This window comes from Hyperolius riggenbachi, unplaced genomic scaffold, assembly GCF_040937935.1.
Source record: "Hyperolius riggenbachi isolate aHypRig1 unplaced genomic scaffold, aHypRig1.pri scaffold_264, whole genome shotgun sequence".
NCBI classification, from domain to species: domain Eukaryota; kingdom Metazoa; phylum Chordata; class Amphibia; order Anura; family Hyperoliidae; genus Hyperolius; species Hyperolius riggenbachi.
In genome coordinates, this window is record NW_027152475.1 from 25,655 (window position 1) to 40,861 (window position 15,207).

General features: G+C 40.5%; 1 protein-coding gene across 1 annotated transcript in view; it reads left to right on the forward strand.

Annotated features, from left to right (window-relative positions):
- Window positions 1–4,906: 4,906 nt before the first annotated feature.
- Window positions 4,907–15,207, forward strand: part of LOC137543862 (WD repeat-containing protein 90-like) — a 73,467-nt gene continuing 63,166 nt past the window's right edge. Inside the window, exon 1 of the mRNA XM_068264932.1 lies at window positions 4,907–4,955. Coding sequence (XP_068121033.1) covers window positions 4,946–4,955 — 10 coding nt within the window. The 5' untranslated portion in view covers window positions 4,907–4,945. The remainder of the gene's footprint in view (window positions 4,956–15,207) is intronic.

The following is a 15,207-nucleotide window of genomic DNA, read 5'->3' on the forward strand; positions in this document are numbered from 1 at the left end:
GGTGTGACCACAAACATGTCCAGGCGAATAATTCTGACCATCCCTTCATCAGATTTCAGCAGATCTCTTGTTGATGGAGCTGTTGTCACTTAGGGGTCCGTGTCACCTGGAGTCACAGTGTGGCATTATATTGTATATATCACTGCTGCTACATGCTTGAGTTTAGGAATAGCATCATGTATTCTTGCTATAGTGGTCCATTAATATGTAACCCTCTGTGAGCTGGACAGGAGGAATGGCCGCCTTTGTCAGGGAAGGTTTGAGAGTCTCCCCTTATCTGAATGTCCAGAAACCATCAATCAGGAACAATGACCTCCGCCTGGCTCTCCTGGCCTCACATTTCTGAGATTCAGGCTGAACTTTGTGCAATGAAGACAAAGCAGGATTGTTGAGGTGACAGATCTGCAGAGATTGTCAGAAGTCTCCTGTGAATGGCAGAGTGGCAGGCCATGATTGATTGGATGACGCCATTATCCAATCAATGCAAAGTTTATAAACAGACCCCCAAAAATGTCAAACAATGATTGTGCAGGTGAGATAAGAGGAGAGAGATAAGTCTGATGGATGCAAAGCCAGGAAACAGCGACAAATAGTTTCATCAACATGACTTCATTGCTCGGAATAACTCCTGCTGTCTGACCAGAAATGACCGTTTTATCGGTCTGATGTGGCAGCGAATCAGGAAAAGGCTGACCGATCTCCTCCTCCCTCACTGGTGATGGTGAGGGAGGGGGAGGAGTCTGGACAGTACACAGACAGCTATTGAGCTTATCCAAGCTTCATCTGGCACTGACACAGGAAGTCAGCATTGTAATCCCAGCCAGCCAGGTATAAAAAAATGAACAATGCAGACCTGGTCTATGTGCGACATACAAAACAATGTCATTCAAATTCTACTATATTGCACATTAATAAGCACTAAAATTAAGGTATTAACACCACCTGTGATGATATGGTACCTCCATCACTGTCCTAAACGGTAACCCCTAACCCTAAGCTACGCGACCCCAATATAAATAGCCAGATGTCCCCCCAGTATAGGTAGCCAGACACCCCCCCCCCCAGTATAGCTAGCCAGATGTCCCTTCAGTATAGGTAGCCAGACGCCCCCCCAGTATAGGTAGCCAGGTGTCCCCCCAGTATAAGTAGCCAGATGTCCCTCCAGTATAGGTAGCCAGGTGTCCCCCCAGTATAGGTAGCCAGACGTCCCTTCAGTACCGGTTAGCCAGACGCCCCACCAGTATAGGTAGCCAGAGAACCCCCAGTATAGGTGGCCAGATGTTCCCCCAGTATAGGTAGCCAGATGTCCCTCCAGTATAGGTAGCCAGATGTCCCTTCAGTACCGGTTAGCCAGACGCCCCACCAGTATAGGTAGCCAGAGAACCCCCAGTATAGGTGGCCAGATGTCCCCCCAGTATAGGTAGCCAGAGAACCCCCAGTATAGGTGGCCAGATGTCCCCCCAGTATAGGTAGCCAGATGTCCCTCCAGTATAGGTAGCCGGATGCCCCCCCAGTATAGGTAGTCAGACGTCCACTCCCCAGTATAGGCAGCCAGGTGTCCCCCCAGTATAGGTAGCCAGACGTCCCCCAGTATAGGTAGCCAGACGTCCCTCCAGTATAGGTAGCCGGATGCCCCCCCAGTATAGGTAGTCAGACGTCCACTCCCCAGTATAGGCAGCCAGGTGTCCCCCCAGTATAGGTAGCCAGACGTCCCCCAGTATAGGTAGCCAGACGTCCCTCCAGTATAGGTAGCCAGACGTCCCCCCAGTATAGGTAGTCAGACGCCCCCCCCCAGTATAGGTAGCCAGATGGCCACCCAGTATAGGTAGCTAGACGCCCCCCCCCCAGTATAGGTAGCCAGATGTTCCCTCAAAATAGGTAGCCTGGTGTCCCCCCAGTATAGGTAGCCAGATGTCCCCCCAGTATAGGCAGCCAGATGTCCCCCCAGTATAGGTAGCCAGATGTCCATTCACTATAGGCAGCCAGATGTCCCTCCAGTATAGGTAGCCAGGTGTCCCACCCGTATAGGCAGCAAGATGTCCCCCAGTATAGGCAGCCAGGTGCCCCCCCAGTATAGGCAGCCAGATGTCCCTCCAGTATAGGTAGCCAGGTGTTCCACCCGTATAGGCAGCAAGATGTCCCCCCAGTATAGGTAGCAAGGTGTCCCCCAGTATAGGCAGCCAGGTGTCCCCCCAGTATAGGCAGCCAGATGTCCCCCCAGTATAGGCAGCCAGGTGTCCCCCCAGTATAGGCAGCCAGATTTCCCTCCACTATAGGCAGCCAGATGTCCCTCCAGTATAGGCAGCCAGGTGTCCCCCCAGTATAGGCAGCCAGATGTCCCTCCAGTATAGGCAGCCAGATGTCCCCCCAGTATAGGCAGCAAGATGTCCCCCCAGTATAGGCAGCCATATGTCTCTCCAGTATAGGCAGCCAGGTGCCCCCCCAGTATAGCCAGCCAGATGTGCCCCTAGTATAGGCAGCCAGATGTCCCCCCAGTATAGGTAGGCGGGTCCATCTGAAAATGGTGCCTTCGAATAATGGCGCACGGTATTGCCGCGAATCCGTTTGTCGCTTATCGCTATTTAACGTTAAAGCCTTATCGTTATTTAGCTCTATTTTATTGAAAATTAGTGTTAACACACAGAACCCTCTCTGTACCTATCCCTAACCCCTAGACCCCCCCTGGTGGTGCCTAACCCTAAGACCCCCCTAGTGGTGCCTAACCCTATCCACCCCCCTTGTGGTGCGTAACCCTAAGACCCCCCCCCTGGTGGTGCCTAACCCTAAGACCCCCCCAGTGGTGCCTAACCCTAACCACCACCCTAGTGGTGCCTAACCCTAACCACCCCCCTTGTGATGCGTAACCGTAAGACCCGGGGTGCCGCTGTGGTTCCCAGGCAGTGAGAGAGCCTTGGGCCCCGCAGCCCCTCGGTTGTATGGGGGCATTGGGAAGCCTCCCGTGGCGCTCCTGGATAGTGCTAATGTAGCATGAACCAATTCCCGCAGGGCAACCGCTTTGCGGTATTGGTATTTGACCCTGCATAGTTTGGCACGCGAAAGCAAATGCATATTTGAATAGCCAATTAGGCCAAATTTGCAAAGCAAGACTTGCTAGGATTAAACTTGGTGTTAGAGCGTGCATACATTTTCTTGTTCCCAGCTAAACCTAAGACCCCCACAGTGGTGCCTAACCTTAACCTTGACAGTGTTACATTAAATCCATTCACCGTTTTGCAGTTAAATAACTTCTGCAGTTTGGCTTATGTATGGCGCTATTGATAAATAACGTTACTGTGCACAATAATGTCTGCTGTTTGGCAAATGAATGGCGCTATTGATAAATAATGTTATTGTGTGCCTTTTTTTTCTTTTTTCCCTGTGCGCCATTATTATGCAGTACTAACGATAAAAAAAAGGAACACAGCCTAGTTATTTGTGTGCTAGGCACTGTACATACCCATGTCTATCTCATCATGTCACTTCGGGTATCCTTTAAGACATGCCCCTTAAAAAATGGGCTAGGTCTGTCACCGCTCGTATCAGCGCGCATGGCCCGCCGCGTGCATGCGCTCACCCGCCATGCGCGAGTGCGCACACATGCCCGCCCGTTCTTGCCCTGTCCTCCCCCAGCTCTCTTCAGTGTCTCTGCTTCCCTCCCTGCACATGCGCAGTGCAAAAAAGCACTGACACACGGACATGGGACGGAGGGACACTTGCTTTTTATTAGGTAGGATAGCAGACTGGTCCTTTCTATCATCAGGTTTCCTTAAAGGATACATCTGGTAATTGAAAAAAAAAGTTTCGCTCTCCTGGGGCTTCTTCAAGTCCTTACAAGTCGCCAGGTCCTCACGCTGCAGTTCCTGCTCTCCCCTCCGGTCTCCCACCCAGGAGGGATTTTCTGCGCATGCGCTCCTCTCGTGATCCCGCTCCTCCGCCGGGAGCTCTCTGCGCTTGTGCAGTTAAGAGAGAATTGAAATGTGCAAGTGCAGAGCGCTCCCGCCTCCCGCCGATGGGAGCGTGATCAGGAGAGGAGCGCATGCGCAGAGGATACCGACCGGAGGGGAGAGCAGGAACTAATGACTTCTAAGCGCCGGAAGAAGCCCCAGGTGAGCGAAACTTTTTTTATTTTATAATTTAAATTATATTAACATTTGGAAACGAGAAGTGCATCAATTTACAAAAACCTCCCAACTTTTTGAGATGAGAAAGAGGGACACTTAAGCCACGCCCCTGCCACACCCCATCACACCCCCTAGTCATGCATACCATAAAGATTTCATGAGAAAAATATGCTGTTTTATAATACAAACCACACTGGTCCTTTCTATCCTGGTGCATTTCCCTTCATAGTAACATTTTACAATTAGTAATATATCAATTTACAGGATGGGAATAAAGTTTAGAGGCAATCCAACCCATTTTGTAGTAGAGAAAGAAGTAAAATAAATCCATGTGGTCAGTAGATAGAATCCATCTATGATCTCTCCCAGCTGTGTGAGGGGAGGGGAGGGGATGGATGGGGGTTCTGGAGTCAGCAGCATGTACTGTGTGCAATTCTACTGTCATCTATTATAGAAGAACAAAAAGACTGCCCTTAAGCCACGCCCCTGCCACGCCCCCATCACGCACACCACTGACAAATGAGTAGGAAAGGGGGGCGGAGCTTCTGTACATCAGTCCTGAAGGAGGGACAGGGGGGAGGAGTCAGCGGACTCTGTATTATATATTGCATCTATTCTGTAGACGGGTTATATTGACTGTCAGGGCTCCTCCCACCACCCAGCAGCACGCGGTAGGGGAGGAGTCGCTGCCGTTGCCAGGTAACGCGCTCTGAGCGTCTCCCCGCCCACCTCTGCGCCTATCAGTGTGGGGGCGCCGGGTGATGACGTCACGCTGCTGCAGAGAGAGGCGCGCGGCCAGGCGGGAGGATTCAGCTGCTGCAGAGATGTCAGGAGGTGATGCCAGCTCTCTCTCTATATTACTCTATATACTATATATATATATCCTGTTACTGCTAATATTGCTGTGTATATAATGGGCTGTCAGTGCTGTGTGTGTATTACTCTATATACTGTATATTATATCCTATTACTGCTGTGTGTATATAATGGGCTGTCAGTGCTGAGTGTATTACTCTATATACTGTATATTATATCCTATTACTGCTAATACTGCTGTGCTGTATATAGTGGGGTGTCAGTGCTGAGTGTATTACTCTATATACTGTATATTATATCCTATTACTGCTGTGCTGTATATAGTGGGGTGTCAGTGCTGAGTGTGTATTACTCTATATACTGTATATTATATCCTGTTACTGCTAATACTGCTGTGCTGTATATAGTGGGGTGTCAGTGCTGAGTGTATTACTCTATATACTGTATATTATATCCTATTACTGCTGTGTGTATATAATGGGCTGTCAGTGCTGAGTGTGTATTACTCTATATACTGTATATTATATCCTATTACTGCTGTGTGTATATAATGGGCTGTCAGTGCTGAGTGTGTATTACTCTATATACTGTATATTATATCCTATTACTGCTGTGTGTATATAATGGGCTGTCAGTGCTGAGTGTATTACTCTATATACTGTATATTATATCCTATTACTGCTGTGCTGTATATAGTGGGGTGTCAGTGCTGAGTGTGTATTACTCTATATACTGTATATTATATCCTGTTACTGCTAATACTGCTGTGCTGTATATAGTGGGGTGTCAGTGCTGAGTGTATTACTCTATATACTGTATATTATATCCTATTACTGCTGTGCTGTATATAGTGGGGTGTCAGTGCTGAGTGTGTATTACTCTATATACTGTATATTATATCCTGTTACTGCTAATACTGCTGTGCTGTATATAGTGGGGTGTCAGTGCTGAGTGTATTACTCTATATACTGTATATTATATCCTATTACTGCTGTGTGTATATAATGGGCTGTCAGTGCTGAGTGTGTATTACTCTATATACTGTATATTATATCCTATTACTGCTGTGTGTATATAATGGGCTGTCAGTGCTGAGTGTGTATTACTCTATATACTGTATATTATATCCTATTACTGCTGTGCTGTATATAGTGGGGTGTCAGTGCTGAGTGTGTATTACTCTATATACTGTATATTATATCCTATTACTGCTAATACTGCTGTGCTGTATATAGTGGGGTGTCAGTGCTGAGTGTATTACTCTATATACTGTATATTATATCCTATTACTGCTGTGCTGTATATAGTGGGGTGTCAGTGCTGAGTGTGTATTACTCTATATACTGTATATTATATCCTGTTACTGCTAATACTGCTGTGCTGTATATAGTGGGGTGTCAGTGCTGAGTGTATTACTCTATATACTGTATATTATATCCTATTACTGCTGTGTGTATATAATGGGCTGTCAGTGCTGAGTGTGTATTACTCTATATACTGTATATTATATCCTATTACTGCTGTGTGTATATAATGGGCTGTCAGTGCTGAGTGTGTATTACTCTATATACTGTATATTATATCCTATTACTGCTGTGTGTATATAATGGGCTGTCAGTGCTGAGTGTATTACTCTATATACTGTATATTATATCCTATTACTGCTGTGCTGTATATAGTGGGGTGTCAGTGCTGAGTGTGTATTACTCTATATACTGTATATTATATCCTGTTACTGCTAATACTGCTGTGCTGTATATAGTGGGGTGTCAGTGCTGAGTGTATTACTCTATATACTGTATATTATATCCTATTACTGCTGTGCTGTATATAGTGGGGTGTCAGTGCTGAGTGTGTATTACTCTATATACTGTATATTATATCCTGTTACTGCTAATACTGCTGTGCTGTATATAGTGGGGTGTCAGTGCTGAGTGTATTACTCTATATACTGTATATTATATCCTATTACTGCTGTGTGTATATAATGGGCTGTCAGTGCTGAGTGTATTACTCTATATACTGTATATTATATCCTATTACTGCTGTGCTGTATATAGTGGGGTGTCAGTGCTGAGTGTGTATTACTCTATATACTGTATATTATATCCTATTACTGCTGTGTGTATATAATGGGCTGTCAGTGCTGAGTGTGTATTACTCTATATACTGTATATTATATCCTGTTACTGCTAATACTGCTGTGCTGTATATAGTGGGGTGTCAGTGCTGAGTGTATTACTCTATATACTGTATATTATATCCTATTACTGCTGTGTGTATATAATGGGCTGTCAGTGCTGAGTGTATTACTCTATATACTGTATATTATATCCTATTACTGCTGTGCTGTATATAGTGGGGTGTCAGTGCTGAGTGTGTATTACTCTATATACTGTATATTATATCCTGTTACTGCTAATACTGCTGTGCTGTATATAGTGGGGTGTCAGTGCTGAGTGTATTACTCTATATACTGTATATTATATCCTATTACTGCTGTGTGTATATAATGGGCTGTCAGTGCTGAGTGTATTACTCTATATACTGTATATTATATCCTATTACTGCTGTGCTGTATATAGTGGGGTGTCAGTGCTGAGTGTGTATTACTCTATATACTGTATATTATATCCTGTTACTGCTAATACTGCTGTGCTGTATATAGTGGGGTGTCAGTGCTGAGTGTATTACTCTATATACTGTATATTATATCCTATTACTGCTGTGCTGTATATAGTGGGGTGTCAGTGCTGAGTGTGTATTACTCTATATACTGTATATTATATCCTGTTACTGCTAATACTGCTGTGCTGTATATAGTGGGGTGTCAGTGCTGAGTGTATTACTCTATATACTGTATATTATATCCTATTACTGCTGTGTGTATATAATGGGCTGTCAGTGCTGAGTGTATTACTCTATATACTGTATATTATATCCTATTACTGCTGTGCTGTATATAGTGGGGTGTCAGTGCTGAGTGTGTATTACTCTATATACTGTATATTATATCCTATTACTGCTAATACTGCTGTGCTGTATATAGTGGGGTGTCAGTGCTGAGTGTATTACTCTATATACTGTATATTATATCCTATTACTGCTGTGTGTATATAATGGGCTGTCAGTGCTGAGTGTGTATTACTCTATATACTGTATATTATATCCTATTACTGCTGTGTGTATATAATGGGCTGTCAGTGCTGAGTGTGTATTACTCTATATACTGTATATTATATCCTATTACTGCTGTGTGTATATAATGGGCTGTCAGTGCTGAGTGTATTACTCTATATACTGTATATTATATCCTATTACTGCTGTGCTGTATATAGTGGGGTGTCAGTGCTGAGTGTGTATTACTCTATATACTGTATATTATATCCTGTTACTGCTAATACTGCTGTGCTGTATATAGTGGGGTGTCAGTGCTGAGTGTATTACTCTATATACTGTATATTATATCCTATTACTGCTGTGTGTATATAATGGGCTGTCAGTGCTGAGTGTATTACTCTATATACTGTATATTATATCCTATTACTGCTGTGCTGTATATAGTGGGGTGTCAGTGCTGAGTGTGTATTACTCTATATACTGTATATTATATCCTGTTACTGCTAATACTGCTGTGCTGTATATAGTGGGGTGTCAGTGCTGAGTGTATTACTCTATATACTGTATATTATATCCTATTACTGCTGTGCTGTATATAGTGGGGTGTCAGTGCTGAGTGTGTATTACTCTATATACTGTATATTATATCCTGTTACTGCTAATACTGCTGTGCTGTATATAGTGGGGTGTCAGTGCTGAGTGTATTACTCTATATACTGTATATTATATCCTATTACTGCTGTGTGTATATAATGGGCTGTCAGTGCTGAGTGTATTACTCTATATACTGTATATTATATCCTATTACTGCTGTGCTGTATATAGTGGGGTGTCAGTGCTGAGTGTGTATTACTCTATATACTGTATATTATATCCTGTTACTGCTAATACTGCTGTGCTGTATATAGTGGGGTGTCAGTGCTGAGTGTATTACTCTATATACTGTATATTATATCCTATTACTGCTGTGTGTATATAATGGGCTGTCAGTGCTGAGTGTATTACTCTATATACTGTATATTATATCCTATTACTGCTAATACTGCTGTGCTGTATATAGTGGGGTGTCAGTGCTGAGTGTATTACTCTATATACTGTATATTATATCCTATTACTGCTGTGTGTATATAATGGGCTGTCAGTGCTGAGTGTGTATTACTCTATATACTGTATATTATATCCTATTACTGCTAATACTGCTGTGCTGTATATAGTGGGGTGTCAGTGCTGAGTGTATTACTCTATATACTGTATATTATATCCTATTACTGCTGTGTGTATATAATGGGCTGTCAGTGCTGTGTGTGTATTACTCTATATACTGTATATTATATCCTGTTACTGCTAATACTGCTGTGCTGTATATAGTGGGGTGTCAGTGCTGAGTGTATTACTCTATATACTGTATATTATATCCTATTACTGCTAATACTGCTGTGCTGTATATAGTGGGGTGTCAGTGCTGAGTGTATTACTCTATATACTGTATATTATATCCTATTACTGCTGTGTGTATATAATGGGCTGTCAGTGCTGAGTGTGTATTACTCTATATACTGTATATTATATCCTATTACTGCTAATACTGCTGTGCTGTATATAGTGGGGTGTCAGTGCTGAGTGTATTACTCTATATACTGTATATTATATCCTATTACTGCTGTGTGTATATAATGGGCTGTCAGTGCTGTGTGTGTATTACTCTATATACTGTATATTATATCCTGTTACTGCTAATACTGCTGTGCTGTATATAGTGGGGTGTCAGTGCTGAGTGTATTACTCTATATACTGTATATTATATCCTATTACTGCTGTGCTGTATATAGTGGGGTGTCAGTGCTGAGTGTATTACTCTATATACTGTATATTATATCCTATTACTGCTGTGTGTATATAATGGGCTGTCAGTGCTGAGTGTGTATTACTCTATATACTGTATATTATATCCTATTACTGCTAATACTGCTGTGCTGTATATAGTGGGGTGTCAGTGCTGAGTGTATTACTCTATATACTGTATATTATATCCTATTACTGCTGTGTGTATATAATGGGCTGTCAGTGCTGAGTGTGTATTAACTCTATATACTGTATATTATATCCTATTACTGCTAATACTGCTGTGCTGTATATAGTGGGGTGTCAGTGCTGAGTGTATTACTCTATATACTGTATATTATATCCTATTACTGCTGTGTGTATATAATGGGCTGTCAGTGCTGAGTGTGTATTACTCTAACTCTATATACTGTATATTATATCCTATTACTGCTGTGTGTATATAATGGGCTGTCAGTGCTGAGTGTGTATTACTCTATATACTGTATATAATATATCCTATTACTGCTGTGTGTATATAATGGGCTGTCAGTGCTGTGTGTGTATTACTCTATATACTGTATATTAATATCCTATTACTGCTGTGTGTATATAATGGGCTGTCAGTGCTGTGTGTGTATTACTCTATATACCTGTATATTATATCCTATTACTGCTAATACTGCTGTGCTGTATATAGTGGGGTGTCAGTGCTGAGTGTATTACTCTATATACTGTATATTATATCCTATTACTGCTGTGTGTATATATGGGCTGTCAGTGCTGAGTGTGTATTACTCTATATACTGTATATTATATCCTATTACTGCTAATACTGCTGTGCTGTATATAGTGGGGTGTCAGTGCTGAGTGTATTACTCTATATACTGTATATTATATCCTATTACTGCTGTGTGTATATATAATGGGCTGTCAGTGCTGAGTGTGTATTACTCTATATACTGTATATTATATCCTATTACTGCTAATACTGCTGTGCTGTATATAATGGGGGGTCAGTGCTGAGTGTATTACTCTATATACTGTATATTATATATCCTATTACTGCTGTGTGTATATAAGTGAGGCTGTCAGTGCTGAGTGTGTATTACTCTATATACTGTATATTATATCCTATTACTGCTGTGTGTATATAATGGGCTGTCAGTGCTGAGTGTGTATTACTCTATAGTACTGTATATTATATCCTATTACTGCTAATACTGCTGTGCTGTATATAGTGGGGTGTCAGTGCTGAGTGTATTACTCTATATACTGTATATTATATACCTATTACTGCTGTGTGTATATAATGGGCTGTCAGTGCTGAGTGTGTATTACTCCTATATACTGTATATTATATCCTATTACTGCTGTGTGTATATAATGGGCTGTCAGTGCTGAGTGTGTATTACTCTATATACTGTTATATTACTATCCTATTACTGCTAATACTGCTGTGCTGTATATAGTGGGGTGTCAGTGCTGAGTGTATTTATCTCTATATACTGTATATTATATCCTATTACTGCTGTGTGTATATAATGGGCTGTCAGTGCTGAGTGTGTATTACTCTATATACTGTATATTATATCCTATTACTGCTAATACTGCTGTGCTGTTATATAATGGGGGGTCAGTGTGCTGAGTGTAATTACTCTATATACTGTATATTATATCCTATTACTGCTGTGTGTATATAATGGGCTGTCAGTGCTGAGTGTGTATTACTCTATATACTGTATATTATATTCCTATTGTAACTGCTGTGTGTATATAATGGGCTGTCAGTGCTGAGTGTGTATTACTCTATATACTGTATATTATATCCTATTACTGCTGCTGTGTATATAAGTGGGCTGTCAGTGCTGAGCTGTGTATTACTCTATATACTGTATATTATATCCTATTACTGCTAATACTGCTGTGCTGTATATAGTGGGGTGTCAGTGCTGTGAGTGTATTACTCTATATACTGTATATTATATCCTATTACTGCTGCTGTGTATATAATAGGGGCTGTCAGTGCTGAGTGTGTATTACTCTATATACTGTATATTATATCCTATTAACTGCTGTGTGTATATAATGGGCTGTCAGTGCTGAGTGTGTATTACTCTATATACTGTATATTATATCCTATTACTGCTGTGTGTATATAATGGCTGTCAGTGCTGTGTGTGTATTACTCTATATACTGTATATTATATCCTATTACTGCTAATACTGCTGTGCTGTATATAGTGGGGTGTCAGTGCTGAGTGTATTACTCTATATACTGTATATTATATCCTATTACTGCTGTGTGTATATAATGGGCTGTCAGTGCTGTGTGTGTATTACTCTATATACTGTATATTATATCCTATTACTGCTAATACTGCTGTGCTGTATATAGTGGGGGTGTCAGTGCTGAGTGTATTACTCTATATACTGTATATTATATCCTATTACTGCTGTGTGTATATAATGGGCTGTCAGTGCTGAGTGTGTATTACTCTATATACTGTATATTATATCCTATTACTGCTGTGTGCTATATAAATGGGCTGTCAGTGCTGCTGTGTGTATTACTCTATATACTGTAGATTATATATCCTATTACTGCTAATACTGCTGTGCTGTATATAGTGGGGTGTCAGTGCTGAGTTGTATTACTCTATATACTGTATATTATATCCTATTACTGCTGTGTGTATATAATGGGCTGTCAGTGCTGTGTGTGTATTACTCTATATACTGTATATTATATCCTATTACTGCTAATACTGCTGTGCTGTATATATGTGGGGTGTCAGTGCTGAGTGTATTACTCTATATACTGTATATTATATCCTATTACTGCTGTGTGTATATAATGGGCTGTCAGTGCTGAGTGTGTATTACTCTATATACTGTATATTATATCCTATTACTGCTAATACTGCTGTGCTGTATATAGTGGAGGTGTCAGTGCTGAGTGTATTACTCTATATACTGTATATTATATCCTATTACTGCTGTGCTGTATATAATGGAGGCTGTCAGTGCTGAGTGTGTATTACTCTATATACTGTATATTATATCCTATTACTGCTGTGTGTATATAATGGGCTGTCAGTGCTGAGTGTGTATTACTCTATATACTGTATATTATATCCTATTACTGCTAATACTGCTGTGCTGTATATAGTGGGGTGTCAGTGCTGAGTGTATTACTCTATATACTGTATTATTATAATCCTATTACTGCTGTGTGTATATAATGGGCTGTCAGTGCTGAGTGTGTATTACTCTATATACTGTATATTATATCCTATTACTGCTAATACTGCTGTGCTGTATATAGTGGGGTGTCAGTGCTGAGTGTATTACTCTATATACTGTATATTATATCCTATTACTGCTGTGTGTATATAATGGGCTGTCAGTGCTGAGTGTGTATTACTCTATATACTGTATATTATATCCTATTACTGCTAATACTGCTGTGCTGTATATAATGAGGGGTGTCAGTGCTGAGTGTATTACTCTATATACTGTATATTATATCCTATTACTGCTGTGTGTATATAATGGGCTGTCAGTGCTGAGTGTGTATTACTCTATATACTGTATATTATATCCTATTACTGCTAATACTGCTGTGCTGTATATAGTGGGTGTGTCAGTGCTGAGTGTATTACTCTATATACTGTATATTATATCCTATTACTGCTGTGTGTATATAATGGGCTGTCAGTGCTGAGTGTGTATTACTCTATATACTGTATATTATATCCTATTACTGCTAATACTGCTGTGCTGTATATAAGTGGGTTCGTCAGTGCTGAGTGTATTACTCTATATACTGTATATTATATCCTATTACTGCTGTGTGTATATAATGGGCTGTCAGTGCTGAGTGTGTATTACTCTATATACTGTATATTATAATCCTATTACTGCTAATACTGCTGTGCTGTATATAGTGGGGGTGTCAGTGCTGAGTGTATTACTCTATATACTGTATATTATATCCTATTACTGCTGTGCTGTATATAGTGGGCTGTCAGTGCTGAGTGTGTATTACTCTATATACTGTATATTATATCCTATTACTGCTAATACTGCTGTGCTGTATATAATGGGGGGTCAGTGCTGAGTGTATTACTCTATATACTGTATATTATATCCTATTACTGCTGTGTGTATATAATGGGGCTGTCAGTGCTGAGTGTGTATTACTCTATATACTGTATATTATATCCTATTACTGCTAATACTGCTGTGCTGTATATAATGGGGGGTCAGTGCTGAGTGTATTACTCTATATACTGTATATTATAATCTCTATTACTGCTGTGTGTATATAATGGGGCTGTCAGTGCTGAGTGTGTATTACTCTATATACTGTATATTATATCCTATTACTGCTAATACTGCTGTGCTGTATATAATGGGGTGGTCAGTGCTGAGTGTATTACTCTATATACTGTATATTATATCCTATTACTGCTGTGTGTATATAAGTGGGCTGTCAGTGCTGAGTGTGTATTACTCTATATACTGTATATTATATCCTATTACTGCTAATACTGCTGTGCTGTATATAAGTGGGGTGTCAGTGCTGAGTGTATTACTCTATATATACTGTATATTATATCCTATTACTGCTATACTGCTGTGCTGTATATAATGGCTGTCAGTGCTGAGTGTAGTTACTCTATATACTGTATATTATATCCTATTACTGCTAATACTGCTGTGGCTGTATATAATGGGGGAGTCAGTGCTGAGTGTATTACTCTATATACTGTATATTATATCCTATTACTGCTAATACTGCTGTGCTGTATATAGTGGGGTGTCAGGTGCTGAGTGGTATTACTCTATATACTGTATATATTATATCCTATAACTGCTGTGTGTATATAATGGGCTGTCAGTGCTGAGTGTGTATTACTCTATATACTGTAATATTATATCCTATTACTGCTAATACTGCTGTGCTGTTATAGTGGGGTGTCAGTGCTGAGTGTATTACTCTATATACTGTATATTATATCCTATTACTGCTGTGTGTATATAATGGGCTGTCAGTGCTGTGTGTGTATTACTTCTATATACTGTATATTATATCCTATTACTGCTAATACTGCTGTGCTGTATATAGTGGGGTGTCAGTGCTGAGTGTATTACTCTATATACTGTATATTATATCCTATTACTTAGCTGTGCTGTATATAATGGGCTGTCAGTGCTGAGTGTGTATTACTCTATATACTGTATATTATATCCTATTACTGCTAATACTGCTGTGCTGTATATAGATGGGGGTGTCAGTGCTGAGTGTGTATTACTCTATATA